General features: G+C 62.9%; 2 protein-coding genes and 1 long non-coding RNA gene across 7 annotated transcripts; 2 read left to right on the top strand and 1 right to left on the bottom strand.

Annotated features, from left to right (window-relative positions):
- Nucleotides 1-882: 882 nt before the first annotated feature.
- Nucleotides 883-19,368, bottom strand: CGN (cingulin). Of its 3 annotated transcripts, none has more exons than XM_051770998.1 (21): nt 19,314-19,368; nt 11,827-12,802; nt 11,619-11,719; nt 11,002-11,071; nt 10,735-10,830; nt 10,379-10,500; nt 10,065-10,206; nt 9,776-9,988; nt 8,686-8,834; nt 7,661-7,802; nt 7,323-7,523; nt 6,472-6,678; nt 6,135-6,392; nt 5,615-5,785; nt 4,973-5,134; nt 4,434-4,523; nt 3,449-3,532; nt 2,306-2,424; nt 2,113-2,221; nt 1,877-2,040; nt 883-1,788 (listed from the first exon to the last, which is right to left on the bottom strand). In XM_051770998.1, the coding sequence occupies exons 2-21, from the start codon at nt 12,781-12,783 to the stop codon at nt 1,644-1,646; spliced, it is 3,702 nt and encodes a 1,233-aa protein (XP_051626958.1). In that variant the 5' UTR covers nt 12,784-12,802; nt 19,314-19,368; the 3' UTR covers nt 883-1,643. The 3 variants fall into 3 exon arrangements, with proteins under 3 accessions (XP_051626958.1, XP_051626956.1, XP_051626957.1); XM_051770997.1 differs by lacking the exon at nt 19,314-19,368 and adding an exon at nt 14,437-14,541 and having other exon boundaries at nt 885-1,788; XM_051770996.1 differs by lacking the exon at nt 19,314-19,368 and having other exon boundaries at nt 11,827-13,459.
- On the top strand, nt 5,176-5,647 carry LOC127462411 (uncharacterized). Its single transcript, XR_007900441.1, has 3 exons — nt 5,176-5,255; nt 5,289-5,483; nt 5,524-5,647. It is a non-coding gene; the product is annotated as an uncharacterized LOC127462411 (long non-coding RNA).
- A 60-nt stretch (nt 19,369-19,428) lies between the features above and the next one.
- On the top strand, nt 19,429-24,191 carry PSMB4 (proteasome 20S subunit beta 4). Of its 3 annotated transcripts, none has more exons than XR_007900440.1 (8): nt 19,429-19,775; nt 20,388-20,594; nt 21,201-21,347; nt 22,448-22,529; nt 22,673-22,789; nt 23,538-23,679; nt 23,890-23,940; nt 24,004-24,191. XR_007900440.1 is itself a non-coding variant. In XM_051771004.1 (7 exons), exons 1-7 carry the CDS (start codon nt 19,444-19,446, stop codon nt 24,078-24,080), a joined length of 987 nt encoding a protein of 328 aa, XP_051626964.1. In that variant the 5' UTR covers nt 19,429-19,443; the 3' UTR covers nt 24,081-24,191. The 3 variants fall into 3 exon arrangements, 1 of the variants encoding a protein (XP_051626964.1); XR_007900439.1 differs by having other exon boundaries at nt 23,890-23,960; XM_051771004.1 differs by lacking the exon at nt 23,890-23,940 and having other exon boundaries at nt 23,538-23,626; nt 24,068-24,191.
- Nucleotides 24,192-26,016: the final 1,825 nt, after the last annotated feature.

Here is a 26,016-nt window from a genome sequence, read left to right as displayed (position 1 = left end):
TGCCAAACCGCGCCCAGCCGTGCCAGGGGGCCCCAAACCGTGCCAGGGACCAGCCCCCCGTGCCCAGGGGCCGTTTGGCACCGGGGGTCCCGCCCGGCGGGGTCGGCGGCCACATCCCTGCCCGTGTCCCTGCCCGTGTCCCCGTGCCGCGTGGGTGGCCCGGGAGTGTCACCCCGTCCCGGCCCTAATTGCCGCGGGTGGCCCGGGAGTGTCACCCTGTCCCTAATTGCATTCCCGCATTCCCGCGGGATGAGCTCAGCCAGCCCCGGGCTCGGCCGGGCCGGGGCCACGTTCCGGGGCCACGTTCCAGCCCCGTGCGGTCACCGGGGCCACGCTCCGGAGCCCCGGGGCCGGGACACGCCGGGGACAGCCCGGCCCCGGGCCCGGCGGGGTTTGGGAAGAGGGATTCCCTGTGGGATGGAGGATGTGGCTCCCTCGGGGCCGGTAAAGTCCAGAACTTGGCAAACTCCGGCCCTGGGAGTGCTGAAACTGTGCCAGCTGCTCCCTGTGGGCACCCCAGAGCCCCCCAAACCTCTGCAGTGCCCACGGGGGACACTGAGGCACGGGGGGGGACACCGAGGGCTGACCTGGAGGGGTTTGGGAAGTAGGATTCCCTGTGGGATGGAGGACGTGGCTCCCTCACAGTCAGGGCCACGGTGGGAGTTGGCACCCTGAGCCCCCCCCCCCCCCGAGCTCTGCAGGGCCCAGGGGGGAAACTGAGGCACGGGGGGACCCCGAGGCAGAGGGTGTGGCCCGGGGGTGACCCCGTCCCTGCCACGTGTGGCCGGGAGGAGCCGAGGGCAGGACTGGTCGTGCCGGTCCTGGCAGAACCACAAGGTCCTGGCAGAACCACAACGGGGCCGCCGCGGGCACGGCCCTGGGCGGGGGGGGGGGGGACGCGGTGACACGGCCAGCGCCGGGGGGTGGCACCGGTGGCACCGTGTCCTTCCCCGCCGGACGCATCCCGGGGGAACAGCCCCGGGATTTTGGGAAGGGAAACTGAGGCAGCAGCGCCGGGTTTGGCGGGGTGGGGTGTCCCCCCCCCCCCCCGGGTGCCAGCTCGGCCCCGCTCGAGGCCACGAGGGGAACTGCGGGAAGAACCTGCCAATCAGCCGCTAATTAGCGACTGGCAGGGCTCCCGCGCGCGTTAATTAGCGATAACGAGGGTTTATCTCCAGGCCAGAGGCAGCGGAACACGCGGCGCTCCCCCGGCGCTGAAATGGGAGGGTTTATTTAAAACAGCGCTCGGAGGGGCAAGGAGGGGCTGCATAGAAAAATAACCCGGGGGGGGGGTCCCCAGACACCCCCACGGGACCCTGAACCACCGACGGCGAGTGGGTCCCCCCCCCAGGGGACACCGGCGTGGCCAGCAGGTCCCCCCGGCCCCAAACCACGGGGCAAACACGCCCTGAGACCCGTGGGAAGATACAGAGCTGAGAACAGAGGCCGGGGGAGTCCCCAAGGGTTCCCAGGGGGTTCCCAGGGGGTTCCCAGGAGGTCCCCAGGAGGTTCCCAGGAGGTCCCCACCCTTCCTTCATTCCTTCATGTCCTCGGAAGTGTTTTTGTTTTCCTCGAGCAGCAGCAGCAGCATCCGAAGGGGGAACTGGCCCCACTCCAGGGGGAACTGGCCCCGCTCGGGTGTGTCAGCAGGAGCTGGTCTGGAGGTTGGGCTCGTTGAGCAGGGAGGCGATGGAGGACGGGCCGTAGGCGCTGTCGAACTCCTCGTCCGAGCTCAGCTGCTCGTCCTGCAGCGACGAGTCGGCGACCGCCGAGCGCGCGGCTTTGCGCCTGGGGACGGGAAACCCTCCCCCTGTCAGGGACCCAGGACCCCCTGTCAGGGACCCAGGACCTCCCTGGACCCCCCAGGACCCCCTACCAGGCCTCCTTCTCCAGCGCCTTGACGCGGTTCTGCAGCTGCTCGTTGAGCTCGTGCTGCTCCTCCAGCTCCCGCTGCGCCTTCTTCCGCGCGCCCTCCAGGCGCTCGATCTCCTCCTCCGCCTCGTCCACCTGCCGCTTCAGGGCCTTCACCCGCAGGCTCAGCTGCAATTCCATGGGATTAGGGCCGGGAAGGGTCCCCCAGAGCCCCCTCTGAGGGTCCCATCCCCACCCTACCTGGTCCTTCTGGTTGCTGACGTTCTGCCGCTCGTCGTCGATCTGGATGGTGAGCTCCTTCACCTTCCTCTCCAGCTTGCGGTTGGAGGAGAGCAGGACGTTCTTCTCCCTGTGGAAGAGACACAGAGGGGACTGTGGGACCCCCACCCAGGCAGGGAAGGCACCCCCTGAAACCCGGGGATCCCCAGGGTACCTCTCCTCGGCCTGCAGCTGGTCCTGCAGCTCCTCCAGCCGCGCTTCCAGCTGGGACACGGTGCTGCTGGGCCGGTGCTGCCCCTCCGAGCTGGCCAGGCGGTTCTTCAGCTCCTTGTTCTGCAAAATCACCCCCACACACACAAAATTATCCTTGTCACCCTCCCCACTCCTGCAAAATCCCCTCCCCAAAATTTTATCCCTGTCACCCCTCCCCACTTCTGCAAAATCCCCCCAAAATTTTGTCCCTGTCACCCCTCCCCACTTCTGCAAAATCCCCTCCCCAAAATTATATCCCTGCCACCCCTCCCCAGTTCTGCAAAATCCCCCCAAAATTTTCCCCCTGTCCCCCCCCCACCCCCGGGGCTCTGGGCTGGGCGGGGAAGGTCCCAGGCCTGGCTTATGTAAAGCTGGTGGTGAGTCAGGGCCCAGAAAGCCTTTTCCGAGGAGGAGCCGGGTTATATAACAGCAATTAACGTGTTGGCACCGGCCTGGGCACGAGGAGAGGCCGGAGGGGACTGGGATACACTGGGATACACTGGGATACACTGGGATACACTGGGAACACCGAGTGTGACAGCCCCCCGATGCTCGTCCCCCTTCACCTCCCCAATTCCTGCTCCTGAATCCCTTTGTGGGCCAAAAAATTCCCCTCCAGGTGTCAAGAGGAGCCCCCATGTTTTCCTTGGAAGTGGCAATCCCAGAGTGGGAACAATGGAAGTGGCAATTCCAGAGTGGGAACAATGGAAATGGCAATTCCAGAGTGGGAACAAGCCCAGCTCGGGGAGGTCGGTTCCCATCGATCCGGCTCGTTAGGAGCCGGCTCGTTAAGGGACGAAGGGCTGGGAGAGCACGGTGGGAATCACGAGGGAAAAGGGGGGAATTCCACGGGGAAAGGCGCCCTGGGAGGTGGCAGAGGGCTCCAGGGATGGGGAATGGGAGTGGTGGGATGGATCCGGAGCACGGGGCAGGAAGGATCTGGCAGCAGGAACTCCTCGGGAACGCGGCCTCGCTCCCAAGGGATGCTCCAGGAGGCTTTTCCCCGAGTGCCTCGCCGGGCAGAGGGCCCATCCCGCTGCCCCCGGGACACGGGGATGTGGTGGTGGATCCAGCTGGACCCGTCCCTGCCCCAGCTCATCCCTACCTGCCGCTCCAGGGACACCTTGTCGCATTCCAGGTCCTGCCGGCTGGAGCGTTCCTGGAGCAGCTCCGCCCGCAGCTGCTCGATCTGGGAACGAGGAACACGGCTCCGGGTTGGGATTCGGCCTTTGCCAGGGGGTGGTGGGACAACGGGAGCCGCCGGAATTCCCACCAGAATTCCCACCGGAATTCCCGCCGGGAAAGCGGCGCCGCAGAGCCCGGGCGGGCTCGGGTGTCCCATCCCACCAAAAACCTTTTGGGACACCAAAACCCTCCACCGAGAGGATTTTCGGGTCCTTCCCAAACCAAATCCCACGAGCAGCCCGGAGAGCTCCGGGGCTGGAGTTTCCCACCGGAGGGTTCCAACTGGTTGAACTGGGATTTGGGGACTCGGGGGGGGGGGCGGGAATGGGTTTGATCCAGGGATGGAACGAACCAGAACTGCCTCAGGCACGTCCAGGGGTTGCGGGAAAAGCATCCCCCGGGGTGTTTCCCGGATGGAAAAGTGGGAAACCCACCCCATTTTGGCCCCCTTGTCAGAGCCTAAGGGGAGGGAATTCCCTTTCCAAGCCCCAGGCTGGATCCCTGTGGGGCAGGAGGGGGAGGCCAATCCCGGGATCCTGGTGAATCCCAGGAGGCTCCATTGGGATCCTGGTGAATCCCAGGAGGCTCCAACAGCTCCAGCTTTGAGGGAATGACCAGGTGGGGTCAGATGGAGGGAAGAGTCCGGGATTTAAGAGGATTTCAGCCCCCAAATTCCCACCCCAACCCCAAATCTCGCCCCGTAAATTCCCGGGAATTTCTTTTGGGTTTTTTTTATCTTTCTTCCCTAAACTCACGTAATTCCCATTCATGCCCAGACTTTTCCAACACCACAATTCCCACTGTCATTCCCAGTGTATTTAGTGAGGGAGCTGCTCGTTAGGGAGTCGTTAGTGTGGTGTTGATTCCAGGATTCCCGAGTTCTCCCGGGTTCTCCCGGCTCCCACCTGGTCCCTGCTCCGGTTGACCCGCTCCGTCAGCAGCTCCACCGTGCTCCTCTCCTCGTCCAGCTCCACTTCCAGCCGCTTGGACTTCTCCTGCAAAAGATTTGGGACGAGAAAGGTCGGTCCCAGCCGCGGGAGGGGGGTGGGATGAACGATGGGAAGCGGGAAAGGCGCGGGAATTCCAGAGGAGACGGATCCGCTCCCCAAAGCCGGGAAGCTCCGGCGCATCCCGGGATTCGGGAGGGGATGGGAAATGCTGGGATATGACCCACCACCCCCGGGGGGGGAGAGGCCCCTACTGAGCCCTGGAGAGGCACCGGGAAAAGCCGGGAAGAGCCGGGAAGAGCGGCCGCGCTGGCAACCAATAAAATCGGGAATCTGATCCCATCCCAGCAATTCCAGGCGTTGGGAATGACAGGCAGGCTCTGCCCCTTGCTGTCAGCACCAGGCACTGCAGGGCCGGGGAGAGGGAGGGGTTTTTTTGGGAGAGGGAGGGGTTTTTTTGGAAGAGGGAGGGGTTTTTTTTGGGATGGCATTCCCACCTCCAGCGTTTTGAGGTGCCGGGATCGATCGTCCTGGGAGCGCTTCCGGGCGTCCATGTCCTGCTCCAGGTTGTGCAGGCGCTGCAGCAGCACCTCCTTATCCAGCAGGACGTTCTCCCGCTCGGCCTGGCTCTCCTGCAGAGCCTGCTTCAGCCGGGACACCTGCGGGAAGGGCCCTTCCAGCTGGGAAGTGTCTCAGGGAAGGGGCGTTTCCAGGTGGGAAGTGTCCCAAGGGAAGGGGCATTTCCAGGTGGGAAGTGTCCCCAGGGAAGGGCCTTTCCAGGTGGGAAGTGTCCCCAGGGAAGGGCCTTTCCAGGTGGGAAGTGTCCCAGGGAAGGGGCATTTCCAGGTGGGAAGTGTCCCCAGGAAGCAGGGAAGGGACTTTCCAGGTGGGAATTGTCCCCAGGGAAGAGGGAAGGGGCGTTTCCAGGTGGGAAGTGCCCCCAGGAAGCAGGGAAGGGCATTTCCAGGTGGGAAGTTTCCCCAGGAAGCAGGGAAGGGGCGTTTCCAGGTGGGAATGTCCCCAGGAAGCAGGGAAGGGGCGTTTCCAGGTGGGAAGTGTCCCCAGGGAAGAGGGAAGGGGTGTTTCCAGCTGGGAAGTGTCCCCAGGAAGAGGGAAGGGCCATCCCAGCCCCCCCGAACCTCGTCCTGCAGCCTCCCGAGGCTGAACTGCATCTTCTCCACCTCGGCCCCGCGGTCCTTGGCCTGCTTCTGGGAATCCGTGATCTCCCGCCGGGATTTCTCCCTGAACTCCTCCAGCTGCGCCCTCAGGGAGCTCAGGGAGCTCTGGGATTCCGCTGTCATCTGCTCCAGCTGCGGGAGGGGGGAGGCGGGTCGGGAATCCCAGCGGGAATCCCACCGGGAGCGGGTGGGAGGCTCCGGGGGGGGGAGAGAATCCCATGGGAATGGGGCAGGGCTTGGGATGATCCCAGGCACTGGGAGAGGGAAGGGAAGGGAAGGGAAGGGAAGGGAAGGGAAGGGAAGGGAAGGGAAGGGAAGGGAAGGGAAGGGAAGGGAAGGGAAGGGAAGGGAAGGGAAGGGAAGGGAAGGGAAGGGAAGGGAAGGGAAGGGAAGGGAAGGGAAGGGAAGGGAAGGGAAGGGAAGGGAAGGGAAGGGAAGGGAAGGGAAGGGAAGGGAAGGGAAGGGAGTTCCCAGCCCCGACCTCTCTGTTGAGCTTCTCGGTGGTGCGATCCAGGAGCCGTTTCTGCTCCTCCAGCTCGTTCTTGGAGCGCTTGAGCTGCTCCTTCTGCCGCTGCTCCTCCTGCAGGGACAGGCTCAGGTCCTGCTGCTCCTGGGCCAGCCGGGCCAGGCCCCTCTCGGCCTCCTCCAGCCGCGTCTCCAGGGCCCTCTTGGCCAACAGCAGCTCCTGCTCCCGCTCCGTGGCCTCTCCCAGCGACTCCTCCGCGTGCCTGCGCTCTGCCTGCGGGGAAGGAGCTCTTCCAACCCCTTCCCCGAGCTCGGGAAGAGCTCTGGGAAGCTCAGGGGGACGCTCCCAGTACCTCCAGTTTGGCGACCTTGTCCTTGAGCCGGGCCTGGGAGCCCTCCCAGTTCTCCCCCAGGCGCTCATACTCCTTCAGCTTCGTCTCCAGGCCCAGGAATCTCCTCCTCAGGTCGTCGTTCTGCTCCTGCACTTCCCTCAGGCTCGACTCCACCGCCCGCCTCGCCTGCTCCGACGCCTCCCGGGCGCTCTCCAGGGAGGCCTTTGCCTGGATGGGATCACCCAGGGGTTCACTTGGGCTGCAGCCACTGGGATGAGCCAACAGTTCCCAAAGCTTCCCCTTCCCTGGTGCCTGGGATCACCCAGGGGTTCACTTGGGCTGCATCCACTGGGATAAGCCAACAATTCCCAAACCTTCCCCTTCCCTGGTGCCTGGGATCATCCAGGGGTTCACTTGGGCTGTGTCCACCAGGATAAGCCAACAATTCCCAAAGCTTCCCCTTCCCTGGTGCCTGGGATCATCCAGGGGTTCACTTGGGCTGTGTCCATCGGGATAAGCCAACAGTTCCCAAAGATTCCCTTCCCTGGTGCCTTGGATCATCCAGGGGATTCACTTAGGCTGTGTCTACCAGGATAAGCCAACAGTTCCCAAACCTTCTCCTTTCCCAAACCTTCCCCTTCCCTGGTGCCTGGGATCATCCAGGGGTTCACTTGGGCTGCATCCACTGGGATAAGCCAACAATTCCCAAAGCTTCCCCTTTCCCAAACCTTCCCCTCCCCTGTGCCTGGGATCATCCATGGCAGGTCTGGGGGCTGCAGCTTTGTCCCACCACCCCGTGGCCACGAAACCTGGGAAGGACCGAAGGAATCCCACCTCTGGAATCCCTCTGGGCGTCTCTTCCCGGCTCTCACCTCGGCCGCCTCGTCCCGCTCCTGCCGGAGCCGCTGCAGGTCCCTTTGGAGCTGCTCCAGCTCCCCATCCCGGCCGGATTCCTTGTCCCTCAGGGCCCCCCTCAGCGCCAGCAGCTCCCGCTCCCGCTCCCGCAGCCGCTCCTCCCGCTCCTGCCGCTCCTCCGCCAGCTCCCGCCGCGCCTCCCGCGCCTCCCGCAGCTCCTGCCGCGGGATCAGGGGGGATCAGGGGGATCAGGGGGGATCAGGGGGGATCAGGGGGGATCAGGGGGGATCAGGGGGGATCAGAGATGCTGGGCATGGCCCCTGGGGTGGGGGGATCTCCTCCCTTCATCCCTCACCTTCCTGAGGGCCTCCAGCTCGCCGGGATCCACGGCGCTGCTCCGGGCCTGATCCGCCTCTTCGCGGGCGGCCTGGAAGCGCTCCCGGAGCTCCCGCAGCTCCTCCTCGAACTCCTCCCGCTCCAGCTTCGCCTGCAGCAGCCTGGGGAGGGGCAGGGTGGGGCCACCAGAGCCAGCCCCGTGGCCCAAAACCCCCCCCCAGGTCCCGGGGATGGCAGCGGGAATGGCATTGGGAATGGCATTGGGAATGGCAGCGGGAATGGCAGCGGGAATGGCATTGGGAAGGCTCCAAACCTGACACTCCAGAGGGTCCCCCATTGCAGGGGGAGAGGTGAGACCCCCCTGGGGATCCCCCTCCAGCCCTTGTCTGGAGGCTGGTTTGGGGAGAAACGGGGAAAAAAATTGGATACATTGGGGAATATTTGGGACAAAATGGGAAAAAAGTGGGGGGGAAATGAGGGAAATGGGGGAAAAATAAAAAGCGGGAGGGAAAGAGGAAAAAAATGGGGGGAATGGGGAAAAATGAGGGGGAAATGGAAAAAATGGGAGAAGTGGGGAAAAATGAGGGGGAAATGGAAAAAATGGGGGGGAAATGGGGAAAAAATGGGGGGGAAATGGGGAAAAAATGGGGGGGAAATGGGGAAAAAATGGGGGGGAAATGGGGAAAAATTGGAAGGAACGGGGAAAAAAAGGGGGAACTTCGGACAAGATGGGGGGAAATGGAAAAAAAATGGGGGAAATGGAAAAAAATGGAGGAAACGGTGGGAAAAAAAATAGGGGAAAACTGGGGAAGATTGGGAAAATGGGATTGTTCCTTTTCCCGGTGGCAGAGAACGGTGATGGATCAGTGGGAATTCAGGGAAGGGAGGAAGAGGAGGAGGAGGAGGAGGAGGAGAACCAGCCCCATCCCCACTCCCGACCCGTTTTAACGGGATTTAGAGTGAAATCACTGGACAATCCCAAGCAGCTGGACCTTCCCAAGGGCTCCTGGCGGCCTCTGGCTCAGCCACAGCCCCGACACTTACTCCTGCTTGGTGTTCCTGAGCTCGTCCTTGTTCTTCTGGAACATGTCCCGCCAGTGCCCCGTCTCCTCCGCGCTCTCCTCCAGCTCCCGCTGCAGGTTCCTCACCACCGCGCCCACCTTCTGCCTCTCCGACTCCAGGTCGGCTTTATCCTGCAGGGAAGCAGCACCACGGGATGCTCCAGCCACGCTGAGGTCCTGCCTGGCTGGGACAGGACCCGGGGGAGCCCCAAAAACTCCACAAACCATCCGGGATCCCCCTCCCGGCACCTCCATCCCGGAGCAGGTGGATTCTCTGATGGGGTGAGTTTGGGGTGGGACACAGACCCCAAACTGTTTAAAAGGGGGAATTCAGGGGCTCCCAGACCCTCCCCAGCACCTCCAGCCAGGGGAGCCCACAAAGGAGTCCAGGGAGCCCCAAAACCTCCACAAACCATCCGGGATCCCCCTCCCAGCACCTCCATCCCGGAGCAGGTGGATTCTCTGATGGGGTGAGTTTGGGGGCAGGACACAGACCCCAAACTGTTTAAAAGGGGGAATTCAGGGGCTCCCAGACCCTCCCCAGCACCTCCAGCCAGGGGAGCCCACAAAGGAGTCCAGGGAGCCCCAAAACCTCCACAAACCATCCGGGATCCCCCTCCCGGCACCTCCAGCCAGGGCAGGGGGATTCTCTGATGGGGTGAGTTTGGGGGCAGGACACAGACCCCAAACTGTTTAAAAGGGGGAATTCAGGGGCTCCCAGACCCTCCCCAGCACCTCCAGCCAGGGGAGCCCACAAAGGAGTCCAGGGAGCCCCAAAACCTCCACAAACCATCCGGGATCCCCCTCCCGGCACCTCCAGCCAGGGCAGGGGGATTCTCTGATGGGGTGAGTTTGGGGTGGGACACAGACCCTCTTTCCAGCTCTGGGCCGTTTAAAAGGGGGAATTTCGGGGCTCCCAGACCCTCCCCAGCACCTCCAGCCAGGGGAGGCACCAGCCAGGGCAGGTGGACAGATGGAATTCGGGGCAGGACACAAACCCTGTTTCCGGCTCATTGAAAGGGGGGGTTTGGGGACACCCACCCCCCTCCCCAGCCACCCCCAGCCCCCCAGACCTGCGAGATGCCCTCCATGCTCCTCCTCAGCTGGTCCATGTCGCTCTGGCACTGCTGCCTGACCCTCTCCAGCTCCTTGTCGTGGGTGGCCACCTCCTCCTTGAGGGCCCCCTTGAGCGCCGTCAGCTCCCGCTCCCGCAGCCGCAGCTGCTCCTCCTGCCTCTGCCGGGAGCTCAGGGCCTCCTCCAGCTCCTCCCGGGCCTCCAGCAGCTCCTGCAGGGACGGGGTGAGGCACGGGGTGGTGGCACAGCGGGACAGTCCCCCCCTGGGGCCACCAGCAGGCCCCTACCTTGTAGAGGGACTCGGTGTCTGGGGAAGCTCCGGAGCTCTGGCGCAGCCGCTCGAGCTCCCGGCGCGTGGCCAGGAGCTGCTCCTCGCAGTCCCCCAGCCGGCTCTCCACCTGCTCCTTGGAGGATTTCACCTCCTTCAGCCTGGGAAGAGGTGTGGGAATCCCTCGGGGACCTGCTGCCTGCCCTGGACCCCTGTCCACGGGCACCGACACCCGCGGGCAGCTGATCCCGGGATGACCCCACGTCAGCATTCCCACCCCTGGGACGGACAGACCCCCCCACAGATGTCCCAGCACCCTGGGGCAGCTCTTACTCCTGCAGACTCCTCTGTAGCTCCAGGTTTTTCTTCTCCAGAGCCCCCCGGAGCCGCTGGGTCTCCGCTTCAGCCTCGCGGAGCCGGGCGGGGCCCCCGGGCAGCTCCAGCTTCTGGCGGAGCTGTGGGACAAGGGGACAAGGGGACACCGGTGACACCCCCTCCTTGAGAGGGCCCCTGACCCCCCTCCCCGCCCCAGGAAGGACACCTGCACCCCAACATCCCCCAGAGCACCCAGCAGGGAAATCGGACTCAGCCTCAGAGCAGGGTCAGAGCAGGGACCTGCTGTGCCTCCCCTCCCCCAGGGGTGTAATTTGGGGACCCCAAAACCCCCCCCTCAACCTGCTCGGCCTCACCTTGGTCTCCTCATCGAGCTTCTCCTGCAGCTCCTCCACCTTCCTGGCCAGTTCCCTGTGCTGGGGTTGGGAACACGCCCCGTCCTTGGGGGGCACCTGGAGAGACACCCTGGGGTTCACTGGGCGGGTTTGGGGTCCTGCAACCCCCCCAGAACCACGGGGATCCCCCCCCGGGATGTCAGGACACGGTGCTGGGAAGGCAGGAGCCCCCAGGGGGGATTGGGGGATCCCTGGGAATGGGGCAGCCCCGGGATGGCCTCGACTCACCACCAGCTCCTGCATCTTCTCCAGCAGCCGGGAGGTTTTCCTCCTCAGGGAGGTCTCGCTCTCGCTGCTCCTGGGGGGGTTGGATTTGTGGGAAGCAGTTGGGAATGGTGGGAGGGGGCACGGAATGGGGGGTGCAAACACCCCAGTGCTTTGCTGTTCAGCTCCCCCCCCCCAAAATCCTGAGCTCAGGGACATCCCTGCTCCCAAACCACCCCCCTAAAATCCATCCCTGCTCCCAAAGCATCCCCCCAAAATCCTGAGCTCAGAGACATCCCTGTTCCCAAACCATCCCCCCAAAATCCTGAGCTTGAGGACACCTCTGCTCCCAAACCATCCCCCCAAAATCCTGAGCTTGAGGACATCCCTGCTCCCAAATCATCCCCCTAAAATCCTGAGCTCAGGGACATCCCTGCTCCCAAATCACCCCCCCAAAATCCACACTCCACCCCCCCAAATCCATCCCTGCTCCCAAACCACCCCCCAAAATCCATCCCTGCTCCCAAACCACCCCCCCCAGCATCCCAGCCCCGGCCAGGGGGACTTTGGGAAAGGGGCAGGGAACGATGGGGCACTCGGGGGGCACTCGGGGGGCTCTGAGGGGGCCCTGGGGGGCTCACCCCTCCTTCAGGATGCTGTAGATGAGCTCCTTGGGGTGTTCACTGCCGCCAGGCTGGGCCACCTCCCGCTGATCCCGCAGCAGGTCCGGGGTGGATTTGAGCTGCCGGGAGGGATGAAAAGCTCAGCTCCAGCCGGGATACGAGTGCCCCCCTCGTGCCCCCCTCGGTTAAGGGACCCCAGCGGGATCCAGAGCCCCCCCCCTCATACCTGCAGCTCTGCCCGGGCTTTGCTTTGCTCCTCCGTGGCCCGAACTCCCCGCTGGACCTTCATCCCCCCTCCCTCCATCCCCCCGGACCCACGCGGGGGGCTGCGGCTGCCGGCGGGTCCCGAGGGCTGGGGGCGAGTCCCGCGGCCGTCCGGGACATCCCGGTGGGACACGCGGCCGTCCAGGACATCCCGGTGGGACACGCGGCCGTCCAGGCTCTGGGATCGCTTCCTCTCTGCCGAGGGGATGCGGCCCCTCCTGACGGCCCTTCCCCGCTGCTGCTGCTGCCCCTTCCCGTCGAATTTGCTGATCAGGGAATCCACTGAGGACAGCGGCTTGGTGTCCACGTCCCCCCCGGCCGCCTCCGGGTCCGAGGACGGCTCCTCGCCCGCGGCCCCGGCGGGTTTGTGCCCCGGGGCGATGCTCGAGGCGCTGCCGCTCTTCCCACCGTTCGGGGCCCGGCGCTGCTGCTGCTGCTGCCGCCGCTGGATCCCGGGAATGCCGCGGGCCGGGGGCTCCTCCGCGGCGGCGCCGAGCAGGTCCCCGTGGGACTGTGTCCTCCGCAGCTCCTCGCCCGCCGCGGGCTGGGGGTCCCGCCGGGAGCCCCCCGGAGCCTCCTCGTCCGAGGTGCTGTAGGAGCCGTGCCGGCGCTGCCGCCCCGCGTAGGGGTTCTCAGGCAGGTCCGAGTCGGAGCTGACGGAGCCCGAGGGCCACGGGGGGGTCGGGTAGGACCCGTCGCTCTTGATCTGCACCCCGAAGGAGTCGCCGCCCTTGTCGCCGCTGTTGAGGACCACGAAGGGCTGCCCGGCGATGCCCTGGACCCGCACGGCCACGCCGTAGGAGCCGGGTTTGCCCCGCGTTTTCGGGGGTCTGCGGGGCTCCTGGAGGTCGTTGATGAAGCGGATCTGGACGCCGTAATCCACCGGGCTCTGCTTCTCCATCCCCGCCGGCCGCTCCATCGCCGCGGGCTCGGCGGTGCTGGGGGGACGCAGAGAGGGAGGGAGGGGAGGGGTGGGTGAGTATCCCCGAATCAGAGGAGGGTCCGGCGGCGCCTTCCCGGCGGGACGGGAGCCAGAGGACACGCGGTGCCAGCGCTGCGGCGTCCCCAGGACACAGGACGGGGACGAGGATTTGCTGTGCCAGCACCGGCAGCGCTTCGGCCGCTCGCGGGGGGGACTCTGGGGACGGAGAAACCCCCGCACCGCACCCGCAGCATCCCCGGCGGAGCCTTCACCCCCCTCCCCGCGCGTCCTGCCCTTGGCGGGGGGATGCGGGGGGATGCGGGGGGATGCGGGGGGATGCGGGGGGAAGCGGCGCTCCCGCGGGCTCCGCAGCCCGGGCTCGGCCGCCGCCGCCGCCGCATTCCCGGTTTTTTTTCCTGCGGAAACGCCGCCGCAGCCCTGGCCGCGGCTCCGGGGGCCCCTCAGCATCACCCCCAGCGCCCGGCGGGCCCCCTCGTCCCGTGGGGAGGGGACAGATATGAGCAGTGACATATTGGGAACAGCGTGATGGAACCCTCCCCCTCGGTCCCGGGGCGATGCCGGCCCGACAGGGAGCGGAGGAAGCGGGGGGGGCTGCCCTATGAGCACCGGAGAGGGGGGGATAAGTGATGGAAAAGCCCCAAATCGCCCCCCCCGGCACCGCGCGTCCCCCGCCCCGAGCCCCGGGAGCAGCCGCAGCTCCTTTCTCTCTGTGCCGCAAATAAACCGGGAGCTACACGAGCCCCGGTGCTGGAAAGCGGAGAAAAACCAAAAAGCAGCCCCCAAACCACACGCCGGGAGCCACACGCACACACACACATCCAGCTCGGAGACAGGGATGGAGCGGGGATGCGGATGGAGCAGCGGGATCCCAGCGCGGGGATGGCATCTCGTGTCCTTGCATCGCCCCCGAGCCCGGGACTCCTCCTGTGCCCACCCCGGGGAGGAAGACGGGGCTGGAGCCGCGGGACGCGGCGTTTTCCAGGGAGTCGGGTCGGGAGCAGAGCCGGGAAGGACGAGCTGTTGGCCGGCCCGGGCTCTGCCGGGTCCCCACCGCCCCTCTCTGCTCACAAACCCCGGCCGAACTCGGCAGGGGCAGCTCGGGCGGCTCCCCCGGGGTCTGGAATCAACACGAGCCCGTCGGGGGTCCCGAATCCCTCCCCAGCCCCAGGAGCTGCAGGTGAAGGATCCCTGGAGCCCCAAGAACGGCAGGTGAAGGATCCCTGGAGCCCCAAGAGCTGCAGGTGAAGGATCCCTGGAGCCCCAGGAGCTGCAGGTGAAGGATCCCTGGAGCCCCAGGAGCTGCAGGTGAAGGATCCCTGGAGCCCCAGGAACGGCAGGTGAAGGATCCCTGGAGCCCCAGGAGCTGCAGGTGAAGGATCCCTGGAGCCAGCACAGGGGTTGGGAGCAGAGTCCTTGTCTCTTAAGCTCATTATCCCTCGCCCGGTGTCGGAATAACGAGATCAGGAACTGACACCAGACTGGAAACCACCCCCCCCCCGAGCCCCTAAATCCCATCAGGGTCCCCTAAATCCCATCAGGAGCCCCTAAATCCCATCGGCGCCGTCCCTCCGGGAGCCGCCGCAGCCCCTCCGGGCGCGGGGGGTTGGGAGGAGCAGCACGGGCACCCACCTGCAGCCGGGAACCGAGGCCGGGGAAGCGGCTTTGGCACCGAATTCGGGATATTCCATGGCCGCCGGCGTCCAAAGTGCAGCCGGTGACGAGCCCCGGGCCCGGCCCCTCTCACCTGGATCTGGGTGGGAACGGCGAGCTCTGGGCGCAGCTCCCGGCTCGGGGAGACCTTTGGATGGGCGGCGAGGGCCGGCAGGGCATCATCATCCCAGGGCCGGGACGTGCCAGCACCACCGAGGGACAGGGCACCGTCCCCACCATCCGGCCTGGCACGGGCGGGGAGCAGGTGGTGGAAAACCGCGGGGGCTCGGACGCGGCCGGGGCTGGCACCGGGCTCGATCCCAGCCGGGCCGGGAAGAGGATCCTGCTTTTTTTGCCAAGCTCAGAAACCAGGGAGAGGCTTCGCCCTTCCCACCCCGGCTCTGCTCCCGTTCGGGGGGCTCTGGCAGCGTTTTGGGGTGTGGGGGGAGAGAGCCGGGAGGAAGCAGGTGAGCCAGGCCCGGCTGGGTAATCTCCCAGGAATGCCTCCCTCCTTCTGGAAAGGCTCCAAGCTCGCAGATAAAGGGGCTGGAGCCGGGATCACATTCCTGTGTGGGAAAGCAACACCCAAGCCGGGCTGGAAACACGGCCCCGGGAGGGGATTTCACCGCAAACCACAGGGAAGGAGCGGGGCTAAAAATAGGCCGGGTTTTGTCCCCGGGGCCACAAAACACCCGGGTCCTGCCCCGGGCCGGGCCGGCACAGGGATGGGGGTACCCGGGCACGGCCGGGGGCGGTGGGAGAGCCCGTCCCGCACCTCTGGAATCGCAGAGCCGGGATGGCCCGGGGCCAGCGGCGCTCTCGCAGCGCGGCACAATGAGCCCTTTGTGCCGCCGACAGTAACCCAGAAAGCTGTTTTGCAATTCGCGGGCGGGCGCTGGAAAAGGCCGGAGCTGGCCCGGCCTCTCCCCCCCACCCAGGGCCGCTGGGAAGGGCGGTGGGAGCAGGGTCGGGCTGGTCCTGAGCCGTGCCCAAGGCAGGGAATTGGACCAGGGGCCAAACCCAAAACCCGGCAGAAACCGCTGGATTATCCCAAACCACTTCCACACCGGCTGGTTTGGGCTCCTGGTACTGCTCAGGCTGTTTACATCACCCCAAACCAGCTGGTTTGGGCTCCTGGCACCACTGGGGCTGCTTCCATCACCCCAAACCACTTCCACACCGGCTGGTTTGGGCTCCTGGCACTGCTCAGGCTGTTTCCATCACCCCAAACCACTTCCACACCAGCCAGTTTGGGCTCCTGGCACTGCTCAGGCTGTTTCCATCACCCCAAACCAGCTGGTTTGGTCTCCTGGCACCACTGGGGCTGTTTCCATCACCCCAAACCACTCACAGCTGGTTTGGGCTCCTGGCACCACTGGGGCTGTTTCCATCACCCCAAACCACTTCCACACCAGCTGGTTTGGGCTCCTGGCACTGCTCAGGCTGTTTCCATCACCCCAAACCACTTCCACACCAGCTGGTTTGGTCTCCTGGCACCACTGGGGCTGTTTCCATCACCCCAAACCACTCACAGCTGGTTTGGGCTCCTGGCACCACTGGGGCTGTTTCCATCACCCCAAACCACTTCCACACCAGCTGGTTTGGGCTCCTGGCACTGCTCAGGCTGTTTCCATCACCCCAAACCACTTCCACACCAGCTGGTTTGGGCTCCTGGCACCACTGGGGCTGTTTCCATCACCCCAAACCACTTCCACACCGGCAGGTTTTTGGCACCGTTTGGGTTGTTTCCATCGAGGTTTTCCCAAAGCTCTGCCCCACCTCGGTCCAAGCTGAGCCAAAGTCGGGCAGCAAAGGCTGCTGGATTATCCCAAACCACTCCCAGCCCGGCTGGTTTTGGCTCCAGGCTGTTTTCCACCAGGACTTCCCCAAATTCCAGCCCCGTCCCAGCACCTCTGGCTCCCTGTGTTTGCCCACGGGCTCAAAGTCCAGGATTTTGGGCAGAGGCAGCTCCAGCCATGCCTGGCACCGACACCAACCGGCCCTTCCTGCTCTGCCACAGCCTCCAGAGCCCGAAATTCCCAATAAACACACGTGATCCAGGCCGGAGGAACCCGAAACCGGGGCACCTGCGTCACCCCAGGGCCGGGTGACAACGGGATCAGGGTGACAACGGGGTGACAACAATGGGATCATGGTGACAACGGGGTGACAACGGCGTGCTGGCACCGCCCCAGGGGCTGGGAGAGGGACATCCAGCTGGGATTGGGGCTGGGAGAGGGATATCCAACAGGGATTGGGGCTGGGAGAGGGATATCCAACAGGGATTGGGGCTGGGAGAGGGATATCCAACAGGGATTGGGGCTGGGAGAGGGATATCCAGCTGAGATAAGGGTTGGAAGAAGGGCATCCACACAAGATAAGGGTTGCCAGAGGGACATCCAGATGGGATAAGGGTTGTCAGAGGGACATCCAGTTGGGATTGGGGTGGGAGAGGGACATCCAGATGGGATTGGGGTGGGAGAGGGACATCCAGCCGGGACAAGGGCCGTCCCGCAGGCCATGTCCATGTCCCCCGGGGCTCCCTCTGACCCGATAAGAGCCGAATTCCTCCGCATCCCGCCGGCCGCAGGCAGAGCCCTCGGGTTAATCATCAACCCGGAGACTGGAAAATCCCGTTCCTGCCGCTCCCAGGGAAAACAAAAGCCTCGTCCCGTCCTTCAGGGGTCAGAGCCGTCACCGACCCGCCCCTCCCGGCGCAGGTCTCGGGTTCTCCGCGGCACCCACGCGATCGATTTACACTTTCCGAGCCTTTGGAAACCGGAGTTTCTTTGGGAGCCGGGAAGGGGAGCCGGGAACGGCCCCGGGGGGATAACGGGGAGCAGCCGCAGCTCCCCGGGGCCGCGGGGATCTGCTTTCACCCCAAATCCTGTCCCGGGGCGATGCCGCTCCCACCCCAAAAAGGTGCTGGGAGGAGGTCCCGTGGGACCCCCGCGGCGGGCGAGGGGCTGCGCTGGCAAACCCTTTATCGGGAGATGGAAACGCGGCTCCCCCCCCCCAAAAAAAAAACAAACCAGTTCGACCGGTCGGGGCGGTGGGAGGGGAGAGCGAACCACAAACAACCACAAACACCCTCCCGAACAAAAGCCGGCGGCGAAGGACGAGGACGGGGACACGCGAGCGAGTTCCTGGGGGGGTGGGTGGTGGGATCCGGGCACCCCCAAAGGATCCCGATGGATCAGGACGGCCCCCAAAGCCCTGGATTTTTCCATCTTATTTAAACGAGCTGCTAAAAATACGGCCCCGGGAGCGCGGCAAAGTAGGGCAGCTCCGCACGGCAAAGCTGCGGCTTTCGGGGGGGGTTGGAATGGAATTCCAGGGGGTCCCAGAATTCCAGGAGGGCTCCTGCCAGGTCCCAAAGGCTCTTCCCTCCCTCCCGGGATCCGCATCCGAGGAGAAGCAGCGGCGGGTCCCCTATAGAGGGAGGTGTAGGGGACCTCCCCAAAACCGGGAGCACCCGCAGGGACAATTCCCACAGGGAAAGGCGGGTCCCGCATGGAATGACAGTGCCTGGAAGGGACAGGGAACGGCGGGTCCTGCAGGGGCTGTAGGGTCCAGGGAGAGCTCACCTGGGGGGTCCCTATAGGGCGAGAAGACCCCTATGGGGGCAGCTATAGGGCAAGGACAGGGACAAGGTGGCACCTGTAGAGTCTCTACAGGGCACGGTGGCCCCAAAAGGAGGTTCCTGTCAGGCCCAGCCCCTGTAGGGTCTGCTGTAGGGCAGGACACACGTGGGATAACAGCCCCTATAGGGTCTGCTATAGGGCAGGACACACCCGGGATAACAGCCCCTATAGGGTCTGCTATAGGGCAGGACACACCCGGGATAACAGCCCCTGTAGGATCTGCTATAGGGCAGGACACACGTGAGCTCACAGCCCCTATAGGATCTGCTTTAGGGGCAGGACACACCCTGAGCTCACAGCCCCTATAGGATCTGCTATAGGACAGGTCACACCCTGAGCTCACAGCCCCTATAGGATCTGCTTTAGGGGCAGGACACACGTGGGAAAACAGCCCCTATAGGATCTGCTATAGGGCAGGACACACCCCTGAGCTCACAGCCCCTATAGGATCTGCTTTAGGGGCAGGACACACGTGGGAAAACAGCCCCTATAGGCTCTGCTATAGGGCAGGACACACCCCTGAGCTCACAGCTCCTGCAGGATCTGCTTTAGGGGCAGGACACACGTGGGATAACAGCCCCTATAAGCTCTGTTCTAGGACAGGTCACACCCTGAGCTCACAGCCCCTCTGGCACCAGCCCCTTCCACAGGACAGGGCACGTCCCAGGAAGGACAACCCCTCCAGCCTCCATGGGCTCTGCCCGGGGCAGGGCACACACCCCACAGAACAGACCCTGTGCCGAGGGGCAGCACCCCCTGCCATGGGGCAGGATCCCCTCCCATGGAGCGGGACCCTCTCCTGGACCAACAGGACCCCCCTGCCATGGGTCAGGACCCCCCTGCCATGGGTCAAGACACGCTCCCATGGGGCAGGACCCTCTTCTGGACCAACAGGACCCCCCTCCCATGGGTCAAGACCCCACTCCCATGGGTCAAGACCCCCTCCCATGGGTCAGAACCCCCCTCCCATGGGGCAGGACCCTCTCCCGAACCAACAGGACCCCCCTTCCATGGGTCAAGACCCCCTCCCATGGGTCAGGACCCTCTCCCGAACCAACAGGACCCCCCTTCCATGGGTCATGACCCCCTCTCCGCGGGTCAGGACCAGCTCCCGGTGGGTCAGCAGGGTCATGGCCCCCTGCCCAGGGTCAGGCCCCCCTCCCCTGTCCGTGACCCCCCCTGACCCCCCTCCCCGGTCCCCCCCCCACTCACCTCCCGCCGCTCCCGCCGCCGCCACCGCAACCTGTTACCTTCGCTCAGGCCCCGCCCACCCCGCGCCCATTGGTCCGCGCCGCGCCGGGCCCCGCCCCCTGGACGCGGCCACAGCCACCGACCCGCGCCTATGACCACGCCCCCCCGGCGTCACGTGGCTCACCTGGCGCGGGCGCCGCCACCTTGGGGAGGGACCCGCGGAAAGGGGAAGCGCCGCCACGCACAAGATGGCGCCAGGGCCACGCCCCCCTCCCTACGGCGGCCGGGAGCGGCCGCGCTTCTCCCGCCGCGCACGCGCAGAGGCGCCGTGACTAAGATGGAGGGGTTGAAGCCGCAATTGTCGTTGTCGGGCTCGTCGGCCCCGCCGTTTTGGGCCGGGGGTCCCGCCCCGGGGCAAACCTACATCCCCGGCGGCACCGGGATAGGGCCCTGCGCCGGGACACTGCCCTTCGCCCGCACGCTGTGAGAGCGGGCCGGGGGGGGCCGGGGATGGGGCTGGGGGGGGTCACTGGGATTCGGGGGGGAGCAAACTGGGGGGACTGGGGGGGCTGAGGGGGCTGGGGAGGGGATGGGGGGCTCTGGGGAAGGGGCTGAGGGAGATCGGGGGAAGGGGAGGGTCCCTGGGGGTTGGAGGGGGGCAGGCTGGGGGGGCTGGGGGGGATCTGAGGGTGGGAGGAAGGGGGAGATGGAAGGAGAAGGTCTGTGGAGGTTCCTGGGGTTCTGGGGGGAGATGAGGAGGGGGGAGATGGGGCTGGAGGGAGATGGGGAGGGGGGACATGGAAGGAGAAGGTCTGTGAAGGTTCCTGGGGTCTGGGCTGACTGGGATAACTGGGAGCAGGGATGAGGAGCATCCCAAAGCAGGGGAGTGCTGGGATGGTGCCAGGGGGGCTGGAGGAGCCCGGGGGGGTCTGAGGAGGGGTCTCAAGGAGGGGAGCTGTGGGGATGGTGCCAGGGGGGCTGCAGGAGCCCGGGGGGGTCTGAGGAGGGGTCTCAAGCAGGGGAGTTGTGGGGACGGTGCCAGGGGGGCTGGAGGAGCCCGGGGGGGTCTCATCCCCGCTGTCTGTGCCCCCCCAGGAGCCCGATGGTGACGGGCACGTCGGTGCTGGGGGTGAGCTTCGAGGGGGGGGTGATGCTGGCCGCGGACACCGTGGGCTCCTACGGGTCCCTGGCCCGGTTCCGGGGCATCTCCCGCCTGCTCAGGGTCAACGACTGCACCGTGCTGGGCGCCTCGGGGGACTACGCCGACTTCCAGTACCTGCAGCAGGTCATCGACCAGATGGTGTAAGGGAGTCGGGGATTTTGGGGGGGGAAACAGGGATTTGGGGGGGAAAAAAAGGGATTTGGGGGGGAAAAATAGGGATTTGGGGGGGAAAAATAGGGATTTGGGGGCGGTTGGGGGGGAAAAACAGGGATTTGGGGGGGGTTGGGGGGGGAAATAGAGGGGGTTGGGGGGGAAAATAGGGATTTTTTGGGGAAAAATAGGGATTTTGGGGGAAAAAAAGGGATTTTGGGGGGGAAAATAGGGATTTTTGGGAGGGTTGGGTGGAAAAATAGGGATTTTGGGGGGTCAGGGGGGGAAAATAGGGATTTTGGAGGGAGGAAATAGGGATTTTTTGGGGGGGAAAATAGGGATTTGGGGGGGTCGGGGGGGGAAAAATAGGGATTTTGGAGGGGGAAAATAGGGATTTTGGGGGGGGAAATAGGGATTTGGGGGGGTTGGGTGGGAAAAATAGGGCTTTGGGGCTGTCTCAGGTGGAGGGTGAGGCCACCAGGCCTGGTTTTGGTGGCCCATGGAGCCCACCCCGTGCCCCCCTCAGTGCCCAGCCGGGGCTCTCAGTCCCTCCTGGAGCACCAATTCCCGGTTTTTGGGGGTTTTTCCCCACTCAGGATCGACGAGGAGCTGCTGGGGGACGGGCACACCTACAGCCCCCGGGCCATCCACTCCTGGCTCACCAGGGTCATGTACAACCGGCGCTCCAAGATCAACCCCCTCTGGAACACCGTCGTCATCGGGGGCTGCTCCGGAGGCAGGGGGTGAGGGGGCCGGGCTGGGAGCCAGGGATCAGGGATCAGGGAACCAGGGAATCATGGAATTATAGAATCAGGGAGTCAGGGAATGAGGGATCAGGGAGTCAGGGAATGAGGGATCAGGGAATCAGGGAATGAGGGATCAGGGAATGAGGGATCAGGGAATGAGGGAATGAGGGATCAGGGAGTCAGGGAATCATGGAATTATAGAATCATGGAATTATAGAAGTATAGAATCATAGAATCATGGAATTATAGAATCAAAGAATTATAGAATTATAGAATCATAGAATTATAGAATCATAGAATCATGGAATTATAGAATCATAGAATCACAAAATCATAGAATCATAGAATCACAGAATCATGGAATCACATAATCATGGAATCAGGGAATCATGGAATCAGCTGGGTTGGAAGGGACCTCCGAGATCATCAAGTGGGAATGGGATCCTGTGGGAACACAGAGGGGTTGGGAACAGGGGAGGCTCAGGGGAGCAGGATCCTGCCGGGAGAGCAGGGTCTGGAATTCCCCCATCCCCGAAGGATCCAGAGCCTCCCAAACCTCTTCCCTGCCCTTTCCCAGAGCTCCCTTTCCCCCAGGATTGCCCCTTTTCCCACCTTGCTGCCCCTTTTCCCCTGGGATTGCCCCTTTTCCCACCTTGCTGCCCCTTTTCCCTGAGATTGCCCCTTTTCCCTGGGATTGCCCCTTTTCCCACCTTGCTGCATGATCTCCACGATCTGCACCACCCTGTCCATGTGTTTCCTGGCTGCAATCAGCCCCTGCAGCATCAGCATCTTGTAGTAGTTGAACATGTCCCCGTCCAGGCCCCCCATCACCTGTTGGGAGAGGGAGAAAAACCCGGGAATAGGGTGGGAATTCCATCCCAAAATCCCCCCATAGAATCCCAGAATGAGCTGGGTTGGAAGGGACCCCCCAGACCATCCAGCCCAACCCTTGATCCAACCCCGCCGTGGTTCCCAGCCCGTGGCACTGATGCCACATCCAGTCTGTCCTTAAACACCCCCAGGGCTGGAGAATCCCCCCCCTCCCTGGGCAGCCCATTCCAAGGGCTGAGCACCCTCTTCCTTCCCTGTGCCCTCAGGTTCCTGGGATACGTGGACATGCTGGGAGTGGCCTACGAGGCACCGACGTTGGCCACGGGTTTTGGGGCCTACCTGGCTCAGGTGGGCTCTGGGTTTATTTTATTTTACTTTAGGCTATTTTATGCTGTTATTTATTTTGTTTTTCGAAGTTTATATTTAACTGTGTTTTGTTGTCTCAATAATTAATTCCCGTGGTTTTATTTCACTCCTTTCCCCCTCCCCAGCCCCTGATGAGGGAGGTCCTGGAGAAGAAGCAGAGCCTGACCCAGGAGGAGGCCCGGGACCTCCTGGAGCGCTGCCTGCGGATCCTCTACTACAGGGACGCCAGATCCTTCAACAGGGTCCGTGGCCTTCCCCCCTGGAGACACCTCCCTGAGCCCAGGAACCCCTGGAGACACCTCCCTGAGCCCACAGACCCGGGGGAACCTCCTGGAGACACATCCTTGATCCCAGAAACCCGAGGGTCCCTCCTGGAGACACCTCCCTGAGCCCAGGAATCCCCCCTGGAGACACCTCCCTGATCCCAGGAATCCCTCCTGCAGACACATCCCTGATCCCCTCACATGGATACACCTCTCCTGATCCCAGGAATCCCCCCTGGAGACACCTCCCTGATCCCAAAAACCCAGGGGTCCCTCCTGGAGACACATCCCTGATCCCAGGAATCCCTCCTGCAGACACCTCCCTGATCTCAGGAATCCCCCCTGGAGACACCTCCCTGATCCCCTCACCTGGATACACCCATCCTGATCCCAGGAAAAATCCCTTTCCCAGCCCCACCTCCCTGATCCCAGGAGAAGGGGCAGGGTGGGAGATGAGGAGATCCCGAGGATCTCAGGATCCCCCTTTGGGGGGATTTCCTTGGAAAACTGTCCCGTCCCTGCAGCTCTGCCCTCCAGAGGCTCCAGTCCTTCCCCTTGGGAATCCTTCCCCACCATCCCCCCCATCAAACCCAAACCCTTTTTTGGGGGACAGTCCCCCTAATCGGGGCATCCCCAGGGCCCACCTGGCTCCGGGTGTGGAATTCCAGGCCCACCTGGCTCCAGGTGTGGAATTCCAAGGATTCATTCCCACGTTCTCTCCCCTCAGTATGAACTCGCCACCGTGACGGAGAAGGGGGTGCAGGTGGAGGGACCCCTGACCCTGGAAGCCAACTGGGACATCGCCCACGTGGTCAGGTAACGCTCCCGGGGTCGGGGGGACAAGCTGGGGACATCCAGGGGACATCCAGGTCTTCCAGGGGACATCCAGGTGTCCAGGGGACATCCAGGGGACATCCAGGGGACATCCAGGAGCCCCAGGAGACATCCAGGTGCTCCAGGGGACACCCATGAGCCCCAGGAGACATCCAGGTGTCCCAGGGGACATTCCAGGTGCTCCAGGGGACATTCAGGTGTTCCAGGGACATCCAGGTGCTCCAGGGGACATCCAGGTGTTCCAGGGGACATCCAGGTGTTCCAGGGGACATCCAGGAGCCCCAGGGCACATCCAGGTGTTCTAGGGGACATCCAGGTGTCCCAGGGGACATTCCAGGAGCCCCAGGGTGACATTCCAGGTGTTCCAGGGTGACATTCCAGGTGTAGGAATCGTCCTGACCTTCCCCATCCCTTTTCTTGCAGCGGCTTCGAGTGAACCCCGGGAGCTGCTCCAGGTCGTCGTGTCCTTTGTATCCCACCCTTTGTGTCCTCGTCCCTCTGGAATGTCCCATCCGTGGTTTTGGGAATAAAAAACAAGACCTTTTAAGACCTGGCTCTGTGTTTGTGCCGCGCTGGGGACCCTCCAAAAAAATTTGGGATCCTCCCAAACCTGGGACTTGAGGGGGAAGGGGGGTCTTGGAGTTCCAGGTGAAGCTGCAAGTCCTTGTTTTTGTTGGGATCTTGGGATTGCTGAGGTTGGAGAAGCCCCCCTGGGATCGTGGAGTCCGAGGCCACCCTTAAATCCTGTCCCCAGGGGCCACATCCCCACGTTCCTTGGGCATTCCAGGGTGGGGATTCCGGGATTTTCCCAAATATCCCACCCAAAACCCCCCCTGGAGCAGCCTCAGGCCAGCCCCGGGCTCCAGGATCAGCCCCCAAAATAGCCCAGATTTGCCCCAAATCAAGACTTACACAGAGCAGGTCCTGCCTTATTCCAGCTGGGAATCCAAGGGAATTCCAGGAAGGCACAAAGGCTCAATAATCCACCTTAAGGAGTCACCTGTGGATGGAAGGAAAACACGTCTGGGAAGAGATTTTTTTGTTAAAAATCACGTTTTTTGGGAGGTTCAAAATGACCTCAGGGAGAGGGAGTGGGTTTCCTGGGAGGGATGGGGCTGGATCCAGGAAAAAAACAGGGATAAAGGGCTGGATTGGGGCATTTTCAGGTTTTTTACAGGAAAGAAATGAAGAATAAAATAAATATTTGCTGAACCTTAAGTTTAAAAAAAGGAAATATTTCAGTAAAATAAGGAAACAGTAAAAGGAGACACTTCAAAATATGAAACTCTGTAAAATATGGAACTGTTTCGGTGGAATATCGAAATATTTCAGCAAAATAAGGACATAAATCAACATGAAAGTGGTATTTTTACCAGCACAGAGAACCACCAGCGAATACATTTCTTCAGGAAGAGTTTTATTGACATTTTTATCCAACTTTTATTTATTTAAAAAGAGAAGGGAAATCTCTCAGTGGGGAAAGAGTCAGTCGTGGCACTGAACCTTCCTGGAAAAAAAAAGGGGGGGGAAATTAAATTAAAACTTAAATTAAAACCCCATCTCTGGGTTCTCCAGGACACGGGAAGGACTCAGGAGGGCAGGAGGGGGTGGGAACAAACCCCTTTGGGAATTTTCCAAGAGTGGGGTCGGGGAATAAAAACACGTGTTTAGAAAAAAAACTCCATTTCCCTGGTTTTATTCAACGTTTCCACGGCTGTACAATTCCAAGCTGAACCATTTACAGGGCTGCACATGCTGCTTCCTGCTTTCCTTAGGGAAGAGAGAAGGGAAAGGGGAGGAGGGAAAGGCTCACAAAAAAAAATAAACCAACCTATGGAAACAGAAAGGTGCAGGTGCCTCCGGATTTCTGGGATCAGAAACCCAGGCAGAGTTAAAAAAACCCCTCCAAACATGCAAATCGTAGAAAAACCTCGAAGCTGGCAGTGAAAAATAAAAACAAACAGCTCTTTGTTTGTCGTGGTTGTTTGTGAAAGTCACAGTTTGGTTCCCAAATCCCATTTTTTCTTTGTTTTTTTTCCCTAATCCTAAGGGACCGGATGGATCTAAAAGCGGGTCTGTCACTATTGGGAATTCAAGGGCAACGTTTTGTGGGCGCTGGGAGGGAGATCCCAGAGCAATTTGGGGTTTTTCTCCTCGTCCCAGTGCCCTCTGTGGGGAATTCTTTGGAGCAAAGGTGGGGGCCGGGTGGTTTTCCAGGGAAAAATCACCGGGAAAAACGAGAGGGGTTTTTTTTTTGGGGGGGGGGGTTCTGCCCCTAAAAAGCTGCTCCCGACCCCAAATCTGCTGGCACTGAACAGGAAAACCAGGGTGGTTTCACCCCCTGGCCAAATTCATAACCAAAAAAACCCCCA

Source organism: Manacus candei, unplaced genomic scaffold (genome assembly GCF_025592945.1).
Source record: "Manacus candei isolate 608988 ecotype Guabito, Panama unplaced genomic scaffold, ASM2559294v1 h1tg000128l, whole genome shotgun sequence".
Taxonomy (NCBI): Eukaryota; Metazoa; Chordata; class Aves; order Passeriformes; family Pipridae; genus Manacus; species Manacus candei.
Note: the sequence above shows the minus strand (reverse complement) of the source record. Positions and strands in the feature narration are given on the sequence as shown.